General features: G+C 55.3%; 1 protein-coding gene across 1 annotated transcript; it reads right to left on the bottom strand.

The window, feature by feature from the left end:
- Window positions 1–1,715: 1,715 nt before the first annotated feature.
- Window positions 1,716–10,542, bottom strand: LOC134149209 (TBC1 domain family member 24-like). Its single transcript, XM_062592120.1, has 6 exons — window positions 9,485–10,542; window positions 9,017–9,175; window positions 5,552–5,615; window positions 3,769–3,864; window positions 2,821–3,100; window positions 1,716–1,861 (listed from the first exon to the last, which is right to left on the bottom strand). The coding sequence occupies exons 1-6, from the start codon at window positions 10,540–10,542 to the stop codon at window positions 1,716–1,718; spliced, it is 1,803 nt and encodes a 600-aa protein (XP_062448104.1).
- Between the last annotated feature and the right edge of the window lie 935 nt (window positions 10,543–11,477).

Raw genomic sequence — 11,477 nt, 5'->3', positions numbered from 1 at the left:
ACCACATTACAGGCACCGAATGCAATAAGCCGCCTGAGGCTCGTTGTGGCTGACAGCTCGGATCAGCAGCCAGCTGAGGCACACAGCACACCCAGCACCCCGGGGACTCGCAGACCTTGCCACCGCATCAAAGATGTCCACAACCTGAGCAACACAACCCCAGTATCTCCTATTTTAATATATTAGGTGGGACCTGCTTGCCAAGAAATGCTCTGAAGCCTGAGCCAGCAGCTGCTGGAAGGTCAGGCTTGATTGCTAATGAGGGGTTTTGCATTCCCAGGGATCCTGTGCACCTCTGGACGGAGGAGAGAAACAGCCTCTGGGAAAGAAAGAAGGACTCACGGGAAACTTTCAGCTGGACAGAGTCCTCTGTGTGACCACAGAAAGAAAGAAATCCTTAGGATGCATTCATAGGGCACTTTAAATGGGAAAAATAAATAATTCTGCTGCACTCTTTCATATGAGCTCAGTGAGCACAGGCCAGGCGTAGGCAATAAGATACCCGAGCCTCATTTCTTTATCGCCCTTTGATATATTTGGAAGACAACAAGTAATTGCTAAGCCTGCTGCATAACTGACTGCTGTGCGGGTTTGCTACCGGTGCCTGCTCCTCCTCCATCTCTGGAACCATTTGCATCGAGGTAGCAATAACCCCTGCTCTGAATACCTTGAGAAACGGAATACACGAAAGATAAAACCACAAACGAAAAACGTATTTGGACGTGGCACATACACATTTTCATTTTGCAGCCAGAATTCTTTACGCAGTTTATATACAGTCCTCCCGCAAGGGCTGCATTGTCTCAACTAGCAACATCTACATGTTCACATTTCATATTTTAAAATGTCTTCTGTTATCCTGATGCTGGGCAATCAGGGCGTATTGGTTAGACTCATACATGTTAACTACTTGCAGTTCTGCAGCAACAACCCTTTGCTGTGAATATTGATCTTCAGTTTTATACAAGCGCGCTGAGGAAGGTTCACAGGCAGGGAGTTTGCTAGTTGGCTGCAGACGAATATGGCACCAAGTGGAGCTTTGCTAATTATTAGTTGGCAGCATCAACTGAAAACAGTAAGAAAGTCTCCCACACTGTGTTGGATGGTGAGCAGCGCATCATCCCAAGCGAATCTTGGTAACCCACAAAGGCTACAAAACTCTACATATGGTCCAAAGGGTGGCATTGTGCTTGGGACTATAGTAAAATTGGGTATGGCGAGTCTTTCTGGTGAACTTTCTGCCTTGGTGCTGTATTTCACCTAGACTCAAAATTCCCACCAAGTATGCCTTTGCTGTTGTAGCGCAGGTTTGCTGCAGAGCCCAGAAATGCAAACAGGTGAGAGACGTGTAGAAGACACCAAAAGAGCTCACCTCTCACCCAGCATGCTGAAGTGGAACAGCACTGGAGGACCGGGCGGGTTTGAACTGTGGGAGGAGGAGGGCCAGGACCTAAGCTATTCCCCACCCCTCCCCAGAAGGCAGCACCTGCCGTGCAGCTCGTGGTGTTTCGTCGCTCTGGTTCCTGTCCAGGGCTGCTGGTGAGGACACGGGGGGGGACAGGCGGGGATGGCTACCAGAGGGCTGCAGAGCACAGAGGCATCGCCGGCACTGCCGGCAGAGACCGTAGCAGTGAGCCCGGGGGTGAGCCCGGTGGGGCGGGGAGGGGGGCTCCTGTCTCCCCAGGCGGCGTGGCGAGGGGCCAGCCGCATGGTGCCTAGGTGTTTTGAAAGCCCCACGCTTCCAAGAGCTGCACCTTGAAGTTCTCCTGGCAGAGCGGAGGGTTGTCGAACGTCTCACAGCGCTCCGTGCGCCCCCACAGCAGCTCGGCGTCGAGGGCCAGAGCTCGGCCTCCCCCTCCACCTGCAAAAGCAAGCCGGATGGCTGGGACCCGCTCGCATCTCCTCGCTGCCCGAGCGGGGAGAGCGGCCCGGCCGGCAGGGTCGCTGAGGACTGCCTCCATCTCCGCTTTACTTCCTCTGGCCACACCACAGAGCCCTGGTGGGAATGCCCCGAGCTCCCCTTTCGGCTAACCTGGACGTCCACGTGCGAGCAGAGCTCCTAGAGAGATATCTGCAGGGCAGCCGGCACGAGGCAGGCGGGCGAGACGTCGCCCTGGCAGCACAAGCTAAATTATTAAACAGGTTGGAGAGCCAGAGAACAAGGAAAGACCGTCGCATCCCCGCAGCGAGGGCTCGCCCTGGCCGCCCGCTCCACAGGGCCGGGGCCGAGGCACGGGCGGAGGCTGACGTGCCGGGAGGCAGTCGTTGCTCGCGGTGCTCCTCCGTGGTGGACCCACCTGGCCCACGGCGGGACACGAAGATGTGACCGCTGGGCCGCTGCCTGACACAGCAGACGGCATCGGGGGCACGGGGCTGGCGTTTCTGCTCTAGGTGCCCGTGTCTGACCCTTCCTCGGGTTGCTCCCGACCTGCATCTCCTCTCAATCCCCATCTTGGGGCTACTCCGCAAAATGGAGGCAGAGGCCAGGCTCGGTCACGGCGGAGCTGCACGGCCATGCTCGCGGGGCAGGGACGTAGCAGCCCCCAAGGTGTAAACGCCATGGGGACGTTTGGGCTGTGGCGCTCCCCACGGGCCAGCAGAGACCTGCTCTGCTGGGGCTCGCAGAAGAGACATCCTTGACAGGAAGAGGGGGCTGGTTTCATGTCCCCTGAGTTTTGGTTATTTAACCCAAGACAGGGGGTCTTTGCGTGCAAGGGGGCCTCAGGGCAGACCAGCTTTTTCCCAGGCGAAGCAGCGACGTGCTGGGCAGCGGGCGAGGAGCACGGGGCCGTGCGCGGGTGCCTGCCGTCAGATACTCACCAACGACGATTCCCTCCTGAGAGCCGGACATGAACATGGAGGCTGTTTTGGAAGGCAGGAGGAAATGCCTAATGGCCAGAAAGGGGGAGAGGCGGCATTTCGCCCTCCGCGGCGCGGGCACGGCGAGGTGGTTGGAGCTGGCGCCCCGGCCGTCCGGATTGGAGCTGAGGAGGGAGGCGGCAGAGGGGGAAGGCGAGCGCTGGCGCGAGCGCGGCACTGCTTTGGCCAGCTCCGGCTTCTTGATGAACACCCACTCGTACCTCTCCATCTCGGGGCGCACCTGGAGAGCAGGAGACGCCTGGTGAGAACCTTGTCCTCTCTCTGCAGCTCGTGAAAGCTGCTACTGCATGGCGAGGTGGGTCAGGGGCCAAATGCGACGTGCCAGGCCTGGTCCTGAAGGGCCAAGTGAAGGGCCAAGGCATCTCGGCAGTGCCAGGCCCACTCTGGTGGAGGTGAAAACCAAGAGGTTGGTTTTGGGTTTTGTCCACACCTGAGCACTGCTGGGGACAGGGAAACCTGTGCCATCCACCCTGCCGGATGGATGCTGGATGCATGCTGGACTTTGCCCCTGGGATTTTTCAGGCAGATCTGCCACGCTCCCTCTGCGGGAACACCAGGACTGTCCGGGGATTGCTTCACGCAGGGGCATGACCCTCCCTGCCCGCAGTTACCCCGGTCGGATGCTCCGAGAGCTGCCCAGGGGCTCGGGCTGCCCGGCCTCCCCCTAGACAGGAGTTCGTTCTCCCTTTTTTTGTGCTGCAGCACAGCGATGTCTGTGCTGCCGCCTCCTAGCAGAGCTCAGGGCAGTGGTGGGAGCAGGTAAAGGAAGCGGCTCGGTACCAGCTGCTCCATGCCACGGTGTATAGCCACCGTGCCCTGAGCTGTCAGAGGGGTGACGCAAAAAGTAATCACAGACCGGCTCGTAAGTATAAATAAGACGTGACTTACAGTGAACACGAAGCACTCCCCTGTCCCAAAAAAGCCGGAGGTCGCCCCGCTCTTCCTTCTTTCGCTCCAGTCGGAGGAGAGGAACGCCCCGCACACCTTTGGGAGAGAGCACAGGGAGCAGCTGCCGGGGAATCGGCACTGGAAAGAGTTCAGACAGAAATGGCGTGTCCCCACGCCGCTGCTTGTGCACGCGTCCCGGGCCACTGCCTGGCCTCAACGGCTAAGCGGGTTGGCGACGTTTCGCTCTTTCGGAGTTGCACCAAGCCGCTCGCTAGCTGACTGAGCGCGGCCGATTTTGCAGTGCTGGCGCGCCCCCTGGCAGGGGTGAGCTCCACGCAGTGCCCACGTGTGGGGATGGTAGCGTTTTGCGTGGGCAGGATGAGGCTGTCCAGCTGGGCTGCATAGGGGGAACCTGTGCCCTATGCCTTGGGGCCAGAGAGGGGCCTTGGCTCTGAGCAGCCGAAATTTGACTCCCAGTAATGGAAAGGAATAACTGTGGGGCTCAAAGGATTATTTTAATGCTTATACTTAATTCCTGAAACATGCTCTATGCTGGGGTTTAGGAGTCACTAGTGCCAGGTGTGCCCACGGTTGTTGGAGAGGTGGTTGCTTGTCTTATGAGTCTTCAGGAGAAAGGCATTTTAAAAGGGTAAGGACTCAGGTAACTCATTTTTGTTACCTACAAAGCTTTTAAGAAGTCACAGGGAGAGGATCCGACATCACTCTCCAGATGTTTTGTCCAGTTCTTCCATCCACAGTCAGGCCAACCCTGCTGCAAATGTCTTTCACTTGACCATGGCTGAAGAAGACCTACCGAAGGGTGGGAAATCAAATCTGCCCTTGGTACTAAATAAGGAATAAAATGAGCTAAAAGGTGGAGGTAGCGGGGTTTTGTAAGTCAACTCTCGTAGCATGTGCAAAGCCCTGGAGGATGACAGAGTGTTTATCTCCTCTCCACACTGAAGTGTCAGGCCTGGGGAAATCAGGACCTGCAGGCTAATAAATCTTTAGGATGCCTGAACAATTTACAGAACTTGCTTTTGCCGTTTGATGGAGAGTAGAGAGATGCACTACGGGTTTATGAGCCGCTCTCAGAGTCCCTGGAAAGAGGCCTGGCTTGGGTATTTTTGCAGTTATTTCATGACTTTCAAGTATCGTAGAAGCTGTCCTTATTTCTCCTCCTGTCCCTTGTGTGGCTGCTATTGAAATCAAGGAGAGATCCTTGTGTTTAATATATTTAAAGCAAGACTTTGCTCAGGCAAAGCATCTGCTGACTTCAGGGAAGTCTGCTGAGTAAACACTTCAGGCTTTAATCTATATTTGCAGCAGAAAAAGGTATCTCTCACAGCCTTTCTTCCTCTCTCCGTCCCCTCCTTTGCTTGTCCCCAGTAGTGCCCTTAAGGTGTACTACTATGTGCCCTGTGTGCTGCAGGGTTTGGGAGCGGGCTGGTTTCACCTTGCAAAACCAGCCGAGCTACTTGTTACCCTTCTGATGCTGCGCTGGCTGCTGCACCCAGGGCCTCTGTCTTCTGGAGCTTGCTGAATTTATGGCTGGGCTCCAAGGGCCGTCAGGAAGCTGGTGTAAGCGTGCAGTGCAGCTGTGGGTGAATTTTGTTCTCTCCTAGAAGCTGGGGCACACGCTGGGGCAGATAGAACTGCAGTGTGGGCAGCGGAGGACTTCCCTGCTCCACTACTGCTCCAAGAAGAGCTGATGGGGTCAGGCACCCTTCCCCATGCCTGCTTCCACCCTCCCACCCTCCTTCTCTGCTTAGGAAATACTTACTTCCCCCTCTGTCGTTTTTATGAGCAGCACGGTTGGTTCATAACCTTCACAGCATGAGTAAAACCTGCAGAGATGAGCAAGGAGACTGGGTAGTTGCAAGTCTGAGACTGGTGCAGCTTGCCTTGCAGAGAGCCCAGGTGTTCATCAAGCTCCTCACCTGGAGCAGGGGCCAGGAGCCCATCACAAAATAACCCATAAATGGCTTATATATCCTTCATATCGGGGAAAAACAAGCAGTCAGGTTTGCCTGCAGCTGAGTGCTGAATGGACAGGGATAAAGGAAGGAGGGAGCTCTCAGAGGTGTTAAAACAACTCCTGTGGCCATGAACTGTCCACGCTAGGAGAGGTGTGAATTAGCAGTGATTGTGTGGGCAAATTTCTGCAGGAAAAGCGAGTGTTACCAAACACTCACCCTTCCCCACGTGATTTCATCGGTCTGCCCTACGCGATGGCTGTAGGGATGGGAATCTGCAGAGGGGTCTGCTTTGAGATCTGGCACTGTTTGCAACCAGACATTTCATGCAAGAAACGCTGAGGGTTGGCAAGAGTTGGTCAGGCCAAAGCATCCCAGGAGGTGCTGCCAGAGAAGGAATCACTGCCTTGCAGATGTGACGGCAGCATTTCTAACTTGGCTTGGTACAAGCATGGCCTGCTGGACATCAGCCTGTGACCAAGGTGACACAGAGGACCTGTCTCTGTCCACTGCTCTGCCTAGGCACGTCTGAGTCCACTGTCTTTCTGGCAGCATCAGTTGTGGCCTTGGCTGTGTTAATGGTATGGCACAGGGAATTTGTCACCCAGTTGGGCTCATTTGTGCTTAGTGGCTCAAACCTGGGCTGCCCTGTCACATGGTGGGGAAGACAGCAGCCCCAGGCAGGCTGGCAGGGCATCTTCTACCGGCCGCAGACAGGGGATGGGAGATGGCCCGTTCGCTTCTGCTCAGAACCACCTCTCCCTTTCACAGTGCTGCGTCTCTGTGGGCTTGAGCAGCCTCCCCCGAAGCCCCGGCGGGGGGACCAGGGGGTACGAGGTCTGCGTCGCGTTGCATTTTTGACCCAGGGCTGCTCTCATCTGGAGCGGGAATCCTCCAGGCTAGCTTATGCTGGTGGGGAGAAACTGCTCTTTGGTTAGGAGTTGAAACAACCTGTTTTACACACTGTATGTGACAAGAAGCTATAAAGGATAGTTGGGAACGGTGGCTGCTTTCCGGGATGATTGTTATGTTGAGCAGCCTGCCTGCCCGAGCTCGTAAAGCGATCGTGGCAGAAACACTTAATCATTTAGCTCGGGCCGTTCTGGTGTTTGGGCAGTAAGTGGGGGAGTTGGCTTATTATGGGCCTTCTCGAGTCATCATTTTTGCTCGGTGAAGCAGGTAATTTCTCAGAGAAATCCAAACATAAAATCCTCCCGTCCTGCCCTCTGCACCAGGCTGGGGTGGAGATACATGACCGGATGAGTTTACCAAGGAAGCTTTCTTTCAGTCTGGATGCATTTCTTAACTGTTAGTAGCCTGGGACCCTGCCTGACTTCCCCCTTCCGAACGCGGGGGCTCCGCGCCCCACTGCTGCCTGCTGGAGGGTGACACAGGGGAGCAGGCTTGTATTTGCCTGAGATGCGGCAGGGCCACCTTGCTGTAGGGCAGCCACTTCTTTCTTGCGGGCTAGGGGAGCATGTTCATGTTCCAAACAGAGAGCTACTGTCCCACCAGCCCAACCATTCAATCCACTCTGAGAGGCAGGAGTGATTGACGGCACAGGCAGTGTCCAGTCCCCAGACAGTCTGAGCATCTTTGCTCAGCTCATCAGTAAGTACTTTCAGCATACAAATGCTCCGATACTGAGCATTACAGGGACATCTCCGATTGCTCCCATGCCTGCTGCTCCACAACCGTGGCAGTGGGTGTCACAGGGCTATTGCATGGTTCCCAGCAGTCCTGGAAGCCAGGTTCAGCCCTGTGACTCCTGCTGCAAGAGCTTCAGGTGGCCTTTTATGCTGATGTGCAGACACCCTGGATTTGGCAGACTGATCTAAAAGTGCTGTTTGAGTGGGGCTTGATAGAGATAAAACAGCACCTGCACCAGTGAGGAGCATCAGGTAGGCAGGGGCTGAGTCTGCCCCCAGCATTTCACTGCAGTTGTGTTTGATTCGATACAGATGCTCCTGCTCTCCACCAGCATAGCCGGAATGAGGGCAGAGGGCTGGATCCTGCTTACTGCAGAGAGAGGTGCCCAGCCTCCCTTTGAATCATTCGCTGTTGTCTGACGTCTGCCACCCACTCGAGTGGCTCCCGCGTTCATCGCCTCCATGCAAAGGAGATGTCCCTCCTGCCCACACAGTGAGGGAACACGGGGAGCAATAGCAAGGCACAAAATTGGTCTTGACCATTAAAGAACCCTCTCAGAACTGCAAGGTAGAAAATACCCTGCACTCCTCCTGCCGAGGCTTTGGGAGCAAGGGCAGCCAGGTTGCTGGAGAGGAGGGAAGAGTTGTTAAAGGCCACTCGAGGTGGAAAGTGGTGGTCTCGATGGCTGCCTCTTGTGCTGCTGCACAATGGCACAGAAAAGTGGTGCTTAGGCTCAGCTTAGCCCTTTCCAAACTCAAACGGCACCTGGATGTCAGTGGGGACAGAGGGCAGCTAGCACTTCATCCCATGCATGCTGCACAAGGCAAATGAAATGTCCGTGGCGGCGTTTCCCTGGGGTGAGCAAAGAAACGGAAGTGCCCCAGGGGCAGCTGGACAAGCCCTAGCGCTGAGAGTGGTCTTTCTTCTGCAGATCTGGGCACTGATCACAGCAGTTGAGCTTTCTTAGCTTGAGTTCAGAGGGTCCGATGCCTCCCCACCGTGGGATGCACCCAACATCTGAGCTCTGTTACTCATGCTACTTCTCAGCGTAACCTGCTCCTAATGAGGAACACGTTTGGATTTCCTGCCTGAAAATTTTCATGCAAAGGTAACATCTATTCACTGGAAGAGTTTTGCTGTTCTATGGATTGGGAAATCAATGGAAAATTCATTTTCCAGCTCAGTTTCGAACCACAGCACTGATCGCAGCTTCCAACAGCTGCCCTGGGTTCTGTGCCACCCTGATGGAGCAGGAGCACTGGAGACTGTAAGCTGGCAGGGCCTGGCTGATTGCAGCATGTTTGGCACAGCACAGCATGCAGGGACATCAGGATGAGGTCAAGACACAGTGGGGCCAGTGTGGAGGCTGCTGACAGTGCCCCCAAGGAGTTGGGCTACTCCAAGGCTCATGAACTCAAGGAAAAGGTTTCCTTTTTTCCCATAGTGGCAAGTAGATGGACATGGGGCTTCCCGCTGCAGCCAACAGAGTCCCCAGGAGACCGCAAATGCACCTCATAATTGCGATGTGTGTAAGGACTCCTTTCTACAGCACTCATGCTAATCTTTACCCAGTTTTATGCCTGGCCCATCTAACCTGACCTGACTCTCGAATAGCACTTTACCTCTGCAAGCTGCACCCATCTTCTGAGGTGGAGAAGAGCAGCAGTGGGGGGAAGAGGGAGAACCGCTCAGGGATCCAGGACCAGATGATGCGCATCTCCTGAGCTGTTACAATGCTGGAGCTGAAATTCTGCATGTCCACAGCCAGGTGGAAGGATTGCCTGTGTGAGGAAGGACACCCGTTACTGCCGAGCCTGGGTGCCTCAGGGGCCTGTGGGCTTTTATGGGTGCAGCCCCCACAAATCAGGTTTCCTTGCACCTTCTGCACCGTGAACTTTCTTTTAGAGTTGTTATCCCTGATTGTATAATACCCCTTAACCACATGAGTGTCTGAAAGGCACCTAGCAGAGCCAAACCAAGGGAGCTCCCTGATGCTCCCCTCATGTTTATCTCTACTGTAACTCCTGGTTTGCATGCTTTGCCCTAAGAGCATCATCTGCCTAGGCTGGCAAACCGATAGGCCCTCTTACCTGCTCTGCACCATGGTCATGCCTCTCTCCATTAATGCCTTCCTGTTGGCCATCTGGAGAAGCCAGATTTCCTTGCGGGAGAACAGCCTGATACCAAATGCTCTCTCTAAGAGTTTGTCGACAGTCACATGCTCACCAATGTTCTGCATGAAAGCTTGCAGATCTGTCTTGATATCAATTCCTTCCAGCTCTGTGGAGGTCACTGAGAGCCTGTACTGCTTCAACAAGGCCAAAGCAATGCGGTAGAGGACCTTCTGCCCCTCCAGCAGGTAGACATCAAATATGCGGATGGCGTAATTGAAGGGGAGGTCATGGAAGAGCCATGATAACCATTCAGAGTAGACCTCAAAGACATTCTCAGAGGCATTGGCTATCAGTCTGTGAGCTGCTGGGCAGTGCTTGTTGGCCAGATCCCCAAAAGTCATGCAGGAGGCTTGGTGGGCCAGGAAAGATTGGTCAATGTAGCTGGTGTGAGTGGCATTGCTGGCAATGAGACGTGAGATGTTCTCGAAACACTGAGCTTCCTCTTCACTGTAGTGCAGCAGCAGAGCCACCAGAGAGGGGAGGACTGGGCTGTAGGTTATGTCGGGGAAAAGGTTACCAATGCAGATGAGGATCTTCTTCAATGCAGTGACCCCTTCCAGGGTCAGGCAGTATGTGGGCATGGAGCATCCTTCGAGGAAGTCTGGCAAAGGATGGGAGCTCACACTTTGCTTCCCAAAGAGCCGACTCGCCACATCCATGTAGACTAGAGCATCTGGGGTCACGAGCCGGCAGGCGACCTGCTGGATGAGCTGGTGGTAAACCTGAGCTCTCAGCGCGTGGCTCATCGCCCAGTAGCCTTCTCTTGCCAGCTTCTTCAGCTCTTTTTTGGGCTTAGTGAGGATGTCTCTGGGGATATTTGCCTGTTGCTCCAGGTCTGGCATCCTGTCCCAATCCACAAACTGTCCACAGCCCAGACAAGAGGAGGCATCAATATCCCAGGTGTCAGCCTCGGACGTGATCACCACAGTGACTGGACACGAGCCAAACACCTCTGTAGGATAAAGACCCTTCATTCGACATGCTTCACCACCCCAGCTGACAGCATTTCACTCTGACTGACAGCACTGCTAAGGTTTATGCCAAGGGAAGGTCTGCAGGAGGCTTCGCCTGGCTGGAGCTGCTCACACCACCCTCGCCTGCTCACATGCATCTGTGGACCCCTTCCCCACCACCAGCTGAAATATCAGACCTGATCTGGAGGGGACACTGGGCCTGGAGGTGAGGTGTGTTGTCCCCACAGTGCTGGGCACAGCTGGGCCCAGCACCTATACCTCCAGCAGTAGCAGACTCAAAGTCACGCTTTTTGATCATTAGCTAGAAGGCAATAAATTATTTCTGCCTCTTGGATGTGTGTGGGGGTATCATGCCAGGGAACCGCGCTGAGCACGGCCTCCTCCCCCCCACCCCCCGGGGCAATGGAGGGAGCAGGGCTGGGCCTGTCCGGTGGAGCGGCAGCCAAGGCAGGGGCCTGGCGGCTGCTGCCAGCACTATGGAGAGGCAGTGCAGGACGCAGCCTCTCCCACCTGGGGTGGCATCTCACCGACAGCTGAGCCCTCTGCTTGCTGCTTCCCTTGCACCAGGTCTGGCCCTCTGAGAGGTGGTTTAGTCACTGAGATGGACCGCGAGAATGCAGTCCATGTCCCCAGGGGACCACTGTGGGACAGCAGCATTACAGGGCCATCAAGGTCATCAGGCTGCAGAGTATCACTGGCAATTTGATGCTGGACAGCAGCTCAGCCCGGGTCCAGGCCTACAGGACCTGGGGCAGTGGGGCTAGGTTGGATGAAGGAGGCAGAAGGCAATGACTTGCCTGAGTCTGGTACCCCAGCGCCGAGCTGGTGCCCACTGTGAGCATGGATGGAGCGTGCAAAACCAACCTCAGCCCTTTATCCCTGCTCTTACTGACTCCTGCAAACAGCTGGAGATCCCTGCGTCCCACTGCTTGCAC

The sequence above is a fragment of the Rhea pennata genome, chromosome 19 (genome assembly GCF_028389875.1).
Source record: "Rhea pennata isolate bPtePen1 chromosome 19, bPtePen1.pri, whole genome shotgun sequence".
Classification (NCBI taxonomy): Eukaryota; Metazoa; Chordata; class Aves; order Rheiformes; family Rheidae; genus Rhea; species Rhea pennata.
The sequence above is the reverse complement of the archived record's forward strand: the minus strand, read 5'-3'. Positions and strand labels throughout refer to the sequence as shown.

Excerpts from the sequence above, each read along its gene's own strand:
- LOC134149209 (XM_062592120.1), bottom strand. The coding sequence starts at position 10,542 with ATGAAGGGTCTTTATCCTACAGAGGTGTTTGGCTCGTGTCCAGTCACT. Across the intron at positions 3,865-5,551 it reads TAAAAACGACAGAGGGGGAA|GTGTGCGGGGCGTTCCTCTC; the intron begins GTAAGTATTTCC and ends TCTCTCCCAAAG. Across the intron at positions 1,862-2,820 it reads TCAGGAGGGAATCGTCGTTG|GTGGAGGGGGAGGCCGAGCT; the intron begins GTGAGTATCTGA and ends TTGCTTTTGCAG.